This window comes from Salvelinus sp. IW2-2015, linkage group LG32 (assembly GCF_002910315.2).
Source record: "Salvelinus sp. IW2-2015 linkage group LG32, ASM291031v2, whole genome shotgun sequence".
Classification (NCBI taxonomy): domain Eukaryota; kingdom Metazoa; phylum Chordata; class Actinopteri; order Salmoniformes; family Salmonidae; genus Salvelinus; species Salvelinus sp. IW2-2015.
Window position 1 is genome coordinate 28804361 of NC_036871.1, and position 10935 is coordinate 28815295.

The following is a 10935-nucleotide window of genomic DNA, read 5'->3' on the forward strand; positions in this document are numbered from 1 at the left end:
GCTGACTTAGACACCTGCTCACACGCAGCATCTGAAGAAGGCAAAGAACACGACAGGGCGGAACAAGGACACAGGAACAGCAAACATCAAACAAGAATCCGACAAGGACAGAAGCGGAAAACAGAGGGAGAAATAGGGACTCTAATCAGAGGGCAAAATAGGGGACAGGTGTGAAAGAGTAAATGAGGTCGTTAGGAGAATGAAAAACAGCTGGGAGCAGGAACGGAACGATAGAGAGAGAGAGCGGGAGAGGGAGAGAGGGAGGAGGAGAGAGAGGGATAGAAAGAGGGAAAGAACCTAATAAGACCAGCAGAGGGAAGCACAGGGACAAGACATGATGATCAAAGACAAAACATGACAGTTAATGCAAGGCTCCCTTGGAAAAGAGGCTCTGGTCTGAATGGAACCCCCTGCTGAAATAAAGGTTCAATAAATATAAATAAATACATATTTCACCCCAGGACCTAGTCTGGATTCAATGCTGGAGTGTGATGTGATTGTTTATTTTAAATGACTGTTAACTATCAGCAATCAGGTTTGTGTTAGAAACAACACTTCTATTTATAACGTAAAATATATCACGTTTACCTTGATTGGAACGGGATTTATATTGCATGCAAGTGATAATATTTTGCACTTCTGTAAGACTAACTGTAGGCCTCCGTAATAGTCACACCTCAGTCTAGCATTATTAACATAGTTTACCTAAAAAAAGGTGTAGAAGGAGTCTATAATTATGCCGTTGTGTCTCTCATTGCACTGCTCAGAGCTGGTGTATGGAAGTTTGCTGAACATGTGGCAATATGGTACTGGGACTGAAACACACACGCACATTAAAAGGTTTTCTTCACAGTCCGCTGCATAATGAAATGCCCACACACTGAAGTAGCTGGCTCTGTACATCCATTATTGCACCAACTCTTTTGGAGGTTTGATATACAAATAGTGCTTTGACTGTCACGTTCTTTCCCAAATTGCTGTTCAAGTCAGACATTCCACCCAGTGCTATAAAATACCATCGGCAAGGGTTCAAATCTAATTTAGTTACTTAGAAGTGTTCATTTGATGAAATCTTGGATGATCAAATCAACATTTCTTTGACAATCTTTTGAAATCTAAGTGCAATAGGATACTAGATATGTCATATGTAATACGGTAGTCAAACACGATAGACATCTATCACCATCACCAGGCCAACCACAACAACAATAACAACATCTCAATGTGATCTGTATGCAAATATGACATTAGGGAATCCATACTACATGGACATCAAAAGGTTTTGGGAGAATGAGACAAGGTCTATGTCCGTTCAAAGTAAAGTGTGACTTTAGACCGTGGGAGTGTTTTGCACCATGTCACTTGTAAAGAATGGGCTTTGCATCACACCACCAGAGCACACCACCACTATGTATCATGCTCCAGTCTTCCTACACCTCCAGAACACCACAGCTTTATTGAAATGCATGGGAAGGAGATGGGACTCTCTCAATTGTGAAACCCTGGTTTCTCTCGCTCTCCCAATCCAATAACAGCAAAAACAGGACATAAAAAGAGGCGGAGGGCACTGATTGCAATTAAGGCCATTGTTTCCCATTTATATGGTTATTGGGTAGTGCCACTTGAGGGTCTAGCTGTGTCAATTATCTCACAGTCAGGATGCCAGCTTCCATAGCTGGAGCCGCCGTAGCCTCCTCTGGCAACTATCTGGTACATCTCACCTGGGTGACAATGCAGTTAGTTGGCCCTGGTGGAAGAGGAGGGAGGGAAGGGCCCATTTCCCCCCTCAGTGTTGCTGCAGGGGCTGAGTTTCTGGCCATCCTGTGATCTCTCTGTTGTTTGGTTGTTTCATGTTTTATACTGGGTTTTCTGGTCCTTTTCAGTCTGTGTAAAAAGTGGAAGAATCAAAGTGTGTGGAATGAGTGAGCTATACTGGTCTGGGCTGTCACTAATCCGCTCTAGCTGCAAGCCTGCTCTCGTCTTGAGGGGGCACATATAAGTGAATGTTACTAGATAAACATCAACACTTTCTTTAATTTTTATCATGAGAGAAAAAGTGTTTGCATGGCACAACTGCTGTCATTCCTTCATTAATTTATTGCTGGACCCCCAGGCCTACGAAGAACTTTAACAGTGAATGACAGCCTGCGATAACGTTTGAGTGAGGAGAAAGACATGAATCCACATGAATAAGAACAAAATGAAATGGGTATCATAGTGGCTTGGCTATATTGTAGCCATTCCTCTCGGAGTGGGGGTTGTGTGTCAATGTATTCTCTGATAATGAGGTTAGATAGCACTGAGCCCTGGCCTCTGGTGGTGATATTGTTGTGGGTCTGAAAGAGTATCAGGTGAATGGTTCGGGAATGAGGGGCAGAGCTGGAGCACTGGTGGGCTCTATTCATCAGATCACCCCCTCTAATCTATCTACCCCCAGATCAGATCAGCGCTCTCTCCTCACAAAGCTCCCCCCACTCTCCCTCTCTACCCCCTCTCTCTCTACTCCCACCCCCCATTCTACTTTAATAATTTGTTTTGTGTCATTTATAGTCTCCCCATCAGCAGGAGATGGCCATGGAGGATACAATGACCTTAAGGCGTAAGAAAGGGCAGCTCAAGGGACTAGGTCCATTCAGTGTCAATTGTACTTTTGCCTGCATGTTGAGATAGTTATTGTGAAGGACCCACTGAGGCTGGCTGCATTTGTCTGTACAGCCAGTCTATGCATTGATGCAGTGAGGCATCTTATCTATCTTATCCCCTTTACAAGTGAACATGTAGTTTGTCCATTGGCATGCCAATAGGCAGTGCTGTGCAAAACCTTCAAGGGGTGGTTGGAGTGTGTGGGTAGACATGTCATGGTGTCATCTCTATGGTCCTCCCTAATAGGCCTCAGGCAATGCTCTCCCTGTGACCAGATAAGGTACAGCAGAGGAGGAACAGAGACATTGAGCCCAACGTTCACATAAGTATGTAAACTACAGACCTGGGTTCAAATGCATGTGTATTTCAGTATCTGGTATTACAAATTCTTTTTCTGTGGATTTGAGTTTTTTCAAATGCACAGCCCAAAACAAGTCATTTTATTTGAGTAATTGAGTGGTTATTTGTAAAAATAAATAAATAAATAAGATCTGCCAAATTGTTTTTGTCAGCATTTTCAAATACTTATTTCAAATAATATTTTTAAATACCTGGTTTAAATGCATGTGAGTGTATTTGAGTCTTGTGTGTTTTGTATTTCAAATATTTTCATGTGTATTTTCAAATACATTAAAATATTAAACTACTTGTCTTTCCAAATAAAATATATCTGAATACTTACTTTGAATGTATGGGACAGTAATTGGGATATTTGAAATAATATTTCAAACCAGGTCTCGTAAACTACTAGGGTACTAAATTACGTAGCGTTGTTAGAAACAGGAGATGAAGGTTAACCATAATCGCCCCATTTGCCATTTTCTATGGCCATGTCTCTCTCTCTCTCTCTCTCTCTCTCTCTCTCTCTCTCTCTCTCTCTTCTCTCTTCTTCTCTTCTCTCTGCTCTCTCTCTCTCTCTCTCTCTCTCTTCTCTCTCTCTCTTCCTTCTCTCTCTCTCTCTCCTCTCTCTCTCTCTCTCTCTCTCTCTCTCTCTCTGTCTGTCCCTGTCTTTGTCTCTAGTCAATTAGAACTGGCTTCTCCTAAAATTAATCAATCTTCTCCTCTCTCCTCACTTTGGAACTTTTATTGTATCTCCATGCTCAATGCAGAAATATAGGGAATTAAGGAACTGTATTCTAGAGACCTGCCTAGTTGTTTTTGTAATGCCAGCTGCATCTATCCTCCACATGGTAACATGATTTTAGAGCGAGAAAGAAAAGTGTGATCTCACTTGGAGAAGGAATGGAGTTTACAGGACATATTTTATTTATATATTATCCTCTCTGTTTTTAGAATTTAGAGCATAATTTCACCTCTACACTTGCTTTAGTTAACAGAATTTATCAGTCGATGCTAAAACAAGCCAGGTTGTTATATTCTTGTAATCTATTTACCTTTATCTATATTAAAGAAACATATGGATGGGTATATGGTTAGAACGACTTCATGATCTCTAGAACTAAACATGTTTGTGGTTGGTGAGAGGATGGTGACATGGAAGTTCCCCACATCATTCTGGAAGGATGTTTGTAGGTTGTACTATAGGCCTATATAGAAAAAATGCATTTAGCAGTGGAGGCTGCTGGGGGTAGGATGGCTCAGAATAATGGCTGGAACTTAGCGAATGGAATGGCATCAAACCATGTGTTTGATGTATTTGATACCATTCCAATCCTTCCACTCCAGCCATTACCACGACCTGTCCTCTCCAATTAAGGTGCCGCCAACCTCCTGTGATTCAAAGTGACTCCATGTTTGTAGTTTTTTATGTAGTTTTATTATGTTATTCTAAAGTTAACATCTATCAATCTATTACAGACAGTATCCTGTGTACAGTCAGTGATAAAACAGACATTGAGGTAAAACTGTTACAGTGCTAAAAGCAAAAAATATATACTCTTACTTACTAATATATACAGTTATGGTCAAATAAATAATCATTACAAAAACATCAGACTTTAGAAATACATAAATGCAAATAACACATTTGTACAAAACTTTGGATTTAAAGACCATAACAAAATGTTTTGAACGTCAGCAAATTGTCTACGCAGACAGACAGACAGACAAACAAACAAACAAACAAAACATGAACTCAAATATAAATGCAGAAAAGCACAGCTTGTATTGAAAATGGTTGCTCAGTAGTTTATCATAGTCAAAAAGTAATCTCATGTGAAACATGATTGTGTCATTCTGGGGCTTTCATGTATACAGCATAGTGGCAGTCATTGTATGAGGAATGCATTTTAAGTCTATGGATGTCTATGGAAGATGAACATGTTGAGAGATACACATGCCTGACAGGAAAATACATAGTTTACTATTTAATCAAGCATCAACCTTTCCTATTTCCCAAGAGCTTCTGGAACCAACAAAACTATTGCTGAAGTTCTTTGCTCCTTATGGAATTCATAACTCTTGATTCGAGGTTCAGTAGTCTCATTTTTGTTCTGCAAAGGGACGAATATTATGTTGTAATTGATCTCACATATAACATAGGTGTAATGATATGCAGTAAGTGATATAGGTGTCATATTTGTCCAAGCAATCAGTAGCTCATCTGAGCTGACGCTCTACATAACTTTTAGTCCACAGTTGATTTTCTTAGTCCACGGTCCACAACCGAAACACAGACTAGCAAACAATACTTATCAAAATATGTATATTTGATTAACATTCATGTACATGTCTATCCAGTCTATATGCAAAATTAATTAGTAGAAAACTTCACATTTTTGTTCAACCTACATCTAAACGCTGTCTTTCATAGAAAGAAGAATAACTAACATACAGTACATACACTATATATACAAAAGTATGTGGACACCCCTTCAAATTTGTGTATTTGGCTATTGCAGCCACACCCGTTGCCGACAGGTGTATAAAATCGAGCACACAGCCATGCAATCTCCATAGACAAACATTGGCAGTAGAATGGCCTTACTGAAGAGCTCAGTGACTTTGAATGTGGCACCGTCATAGGATGCAACCTTTCAAACAAGTCAGTTCGTCACATTTCTGCCCTGCTAGAGCTGCCCCGGTCAACTGTAAGAGCTGTTATTGTGAAATGGGAACATCTAGGAGCAACAACAGTTCAGCCAAGAAGTTGGAGGCCACAAGCTCACAGAACGGGACGTCCGAGTGCTGAAGCACGTAACGCGTAACAATCACCTCTCCTCGGTTGCAACACTCACTACCGAGTTCCAAACTGCCTCTGGAAGCAACGTTAGCACGAGAACTGTTCATCAGGGAGCTTCATGAAATGGGTTTCCATGGGCGAGCAGCCGCACACAAGCCTAAGATCACCATATGCAATTCCAAGCGTCGGCTGGAGTGGTGTAAAGCTCGGTTCCATTGGACTCTGGAGCAGTGAAAACGCGTTCTTTGAAGGAATGAATCCCGCTTCACCATCTGGCAGTCCGACTGTCGAATCCAGGTTTGGCGGATGCTAGGAGAACACTACCTGCCCAAATGCATAGTGCCAACTGTAAAGTTTGGTGGAGGGGGAATAATGGTCTGGGGCTGTTTTTCATGGTTTTGGCTACGCCACTTAGTTCCAGTGAAGGAGTCCACATTCTAGACGATTCTGTGTTTCCAACTTTGTGGCAACAGTTTAGGGAAGGCCATTTCTTGTTCCAGCATGACAATAAACCCCCGTACAATGCAGTTGTAAGGTCAAAAATGCATTTTCATTAAATATATATATATTTTTGTTGTTGTAATTTTTACCCACTTTTTTCTCCCCGATTTTGTGATTAGGATCTTGTCTCATCTCTGCAACTCCCCAACGGGCTTGGGAGAGGTGGAGGTCAAGTCATGCGTCCTCTGAAACATGACCCACCAAGCCACGCTTCTTAACACCCGGTCGCTTAACTCGGGAGCCAGCTGCACTAATGTGTCAGAGGAAACACCATTCAACTGATGACCGCTGTCAGCCTGCAGGTGCCCGGCCTGCCACAAGGAGTCGCTAGAGCACGATAAGCTGTAGCAAGTAAAGCCCCCCGGCCAAACCCAGGGGGCTAACCCGGACGATGCTATGCCAATTGTGTGCCGTCCTATTGGACTCCTGGTCACGGCTGGTTGTGACACAACCTGGGATCGAACCCCAGGCTGTAGTGACACCACAACATTGTGATGCAGTGCCTTAGACCGCTGCGCCACTCGGGAGGCCCCTATATATATTTTTTTTTATATACTTCAATGGGTCTTACACTTCAAAATCAAATAGCTAAATGATCCTTGGTATGACCTTAAAACAATTCCATATAGTTTAGTAGAACCCCCTTCCCCCGGCTTAGACAGGGCTTAGACTGTTTAGTGCCAAAAATAAGGGGTTAAGTAAAAAAGAATAACAAATGTTTCCTGATATTTCTGATTTCTCTCAGATATAGGAGAGACACTTCAAAACAATCCTCCTTTTGATATTTTTGGGGGACTATCTGTTGTTCCATGTAGTGAATATGTTATTGGGCTAATAGCAGTAAGGTCAAAAATACATTTTCATCAAATATTTTTTTTATATATTTTTGGGATACTTCAAGGGGTCTTACAATTCAAAATCAAATAGCTAAATGATCCTTGGTACGACCTTCTTAAAACAATGACATATATCCCCCGGCTTAGACAGGGCTTGGACTCTAAAGGGTTAATGCCCATGATTTTGTAATGAGATGTTTGACGAGCAGGTGTCCACATACTTTTGGTCATGTAGTGTACATACATGCATACATACATACATACATACATAAATACATACATACATGTATAATTAGCAGCATACAAAGGGGAAGTCTTGATAGTTTCAGTGATGCTGCAGTTTGTAAGGTTGGAGGAGAAAGAAAACAGATGTAGGGTCTTAATTTGAACCAGTTTGTGAATTATTATGTGGATTATAATTAATGGAAATTTTTGTAGTGGTTGATACATTTTTCGTATGGGAAAATCTCATTTCAAAGTGGAAATTACAAACTTCCGAAGCCTTTTTAAACCTTAAATACACTACAAGTTTTAAATGTCCTGTATTGCAGGAAGGTTCTCCTGAAACAGGGTGATCAAATTAAGATCCTACATCTATAAGCCAGGAATCAGAATCAGATACACAGGTTTTGGTCATCGTTTTACCGCAACTACAGCTGGGTTACCACTTGACATCAGATTGCTGTTCATAACATACTGTACAAAGTATACTCTGAGAAGCATTTCAGATTACAGTTAGCAATAGCTTACAGATAGGAAACAGTAAGATTGCATACATGCATTCATGGGCATAACGAAAACAGAATTATACTCGTGGACAAGTCTCTTTCACATACTTTCATTTTCAAACACTAAATAGCATGGGTTTGTCTGCACCGGGACACGTGGTGATACACATACCGTGTTCTGCTGAACGGTTACTAACACTGATAAAAATGAGTAGAACAAGCTTTATTCTCTTCAACTAGACACAAGTGCTGAACTTTCAAACTCACGTTAGACTCTCTGACCACCTCATCCTCCACCAGCAGAAAGTAATTTGTCTTTGGGCTGAACTTTGTTTTCATCATCTATCGTTCTATGGCCAACTCTTGGCAACTTTCTTCAAAGAGCTTGCAGTTGTAGCAGGGTTCCCGACGAGAAATTGATAGAAGATTGTATAGGGATAAACATAAATTATTTTCAAACCTGTTTGATTTGGTTGATTTGTGCTCATGTGCTTTTTGAGATCAGAATAATCCTACTTCATACCACAGACTAAAAAAAGACAGAGGATTTGAGAATACATGAACACAGAAATGTAAAAACTACATTCACTTAGGTGCAAGTGCATTCTAATCCCAACATTAGTAACATGTTAACACTATATTTATCATAAAACAGTTGAAAAGTTAGTAACCACTTACATACTGCAAATGTCGAGTAGAATGTGTGCTTTTGAGTGCACCATGGTCATACAAAGTTGTGAACATAGCTCAGAAATGCTGTTCTTTTTTTGTAGATATATAAAACTCATAAGCAGAGCAGAGTGCCACTTAATATTTAGAAAAATAGATTGTATGGTGTCCTAAAAGTTTAGACAGTGCTGTTCTACATGAAGGAGTCTACACAGAGTATACAGACTTTTCACCAACATGGTGCTTGTCAACAGTACAGTTTAAATAGCCATATACAACCTACAGTTTTCTTTTGTTGTGTAAGGAAGGAAACCAAGGCCTTGAAACACCTTTCTGGAAGTCACTGAAAGTCACTCCTTGGCTACTCTTAGTTCACTCTGTAATGGTCTCCTCTTTTGCCTCTATCGATGAGATGGTGTTCATCAACATCATCATCAACATAACCATGTTGATTTTCTGAATGGAGCCTCCATGAGTCCACCTCTGTATTCTAGAACTACCTCAGCATTCTAAGAGCGGCTGACACCACAGCATCACATGACAGGCCGCCATCTTGATTGCCTATTAGGTGACTGTACTGTAGCTGAATCCACAGACAAGTCAACTAATGCTTGATCAAAGTCCAATCAAAGCCTCTCAAGTTCTCTGAGCCTGGCTCGTACGGTAGCTTCTTCTTTTATACGTTGAAGTATTTAAAAAAAAACATTTGGTGAGGTGCAGAAAGAGTAGTTCCAAAGGCCCTATCTATTTGCAGGTGTGAACATCGTAGACTCGAACACACTCTTGGCAGCTGACGTAGCAGCACCAGTGGAAGATGCAGTGGCACTTCTCCTTCCGTTTCTCCGTCCGGGTGTTGTGTCCCCGGCCGCAGCACAGCAGGTCGCAGCCGTCGATGCCGTGTGATGTCAGGTTACAGGCACGGTCGCGCGTCCCGAAAGAGCCTGTCTCTGGGTTGGGCTCGCAGAAGTTGGGGGAGCTCTCGTAGTAGACCAGGTCTCGCTCCGTGGGCGGTTTGAAGAAGGTGAACTTGGGTCTCAAAGTCTCCACCCAGCCGCGGGACTCCTTGTGCTTCTCCACCACCATCTCTGATGCGCTGTCGTACTTGTCCTTCATGTAGTCTCCAATCACTCTGAAGTCAGGCTGGGACCACCAGCACGTCTTCACCTCACAGCTGCCTGACAGGCCGTGGCACTTACACTTCAGGAACATGTTGTCGTTCAGCGACTGAGGGAGAGACAGACGGGACAACACGGGGGTGTAATTAGTTTAACGAATGTCAAAGTAACACCATATTACTAAGTCTTAATAACACTTGGTGATCTTTATGAATGTTTAATCCATAAGGCTGATATTATCAGTGATTCAGAGAGACGTCTCACCGTTCGTCCCGCCTCGTTGTTTTGGCGGTTCATGGCGGAGCGCGCATCGGGCCGGTTCTCACGGGCGTCTGCAAACTCCCGGGACACCATGCTGCCGAAATCCACATCCTCGCTGCATCCACCCCACTTCCAGCCCTCGCCAGGTGGGCCCTTGTGGCGTGTGTCACAACCACAGATGGTGGCTGAGCCCTCGGCGCAGGACCGCGTCACCGCGAACGCCACCCCCGCTGAGGCAATGGCATGAACGAATGCTGACTCCCGCGTGGCTGTAAAGAGAAGGAGAGGGAGAGGTAGATGTCAGATTGATATATTTATCGTAGAGGGATGGGTGCCTTTTTACAGATGTGAACAACCATATACGTTTTTAAAGTTCCAATGCAGACGTTTTTATTTCAATATCAGATCATTTCTGGGTAACAATTAAGTACCTTACTGTGATAAATCTAATTGCTTCTTAGCAAAGAGAAATTTCTCAAGCATGAATGAGGATAGTTGATATGGTTACAGGTCTATACATCTAAAATCATGGCAGTGCAGAGAATGATCGATTGTTGTTACCAATACCTTTGCTGGAATGTACCCATAAATGTATCTCAACAAGCACATAGGAATGCAGGTCAGTGTTTGCAGAATGATGATGTTGACACCTGCTACTGTTCTGTCCTGTATAATCCTGTATAATACTGTAAATGTCACACATCAACCCTTCCAAAGAAAACATGTCATAGACATCTGGAATGAATGACTATGTTGACTGTGTGTGTATGTGCGTGTGTGTACGTGCGTGTGTGTACGTGCGTGCGTGTGCATGTTTGTGTGTGGGAGAGAGGGAGAGAGGGAGAGATGGAGGGAGAGAGCAAGGGATAGAGGGAAGGAGGCCTCTGTCTATCTGGCATAGTTTACTGATGACTAATCAAGATCAGGAACTTCCAGATAGATGAGAGGAAGAGACAGGCCTGACAGGGCTATAATTAACAGACTCAATTAAGCTTTTGAAAGGTTAGGAAATGGCCTCACTATAAGACTCTAGGCTGAGA

At 41.9% G+C, this 10935-nt stretch overlaps 1 protein-coding gene across 1 annotated transcript in view; it reads right to left on the reverse strand.

The window, feature by feature from the left end:
• Positions 1-4403: 4403 nt before the first annotated feature.
• The window catches only part of wnt3a (wingless-type MMTV integration site family, member 3A), a 24150-nt gene continuing 17618 nt past the window's right edge, over positions 4404-10935 (reverse strand). The window contains exons 3-4 of the mRNA XM_023976947.2: positions 9899-10164; positions 4404-9743 (exon numbers count right to left, since the gene is read on the reverse strand). Coding sequence (XP_023832715.1) covers positions 9264-9743; positions 9899-10164 — 746 coding nt within the window. The 3' untranslated portion in view covers positions 4404-9263. The remainder of the gene's footprint in view (positions 9744-9898; positions 10165-10935) is intronic.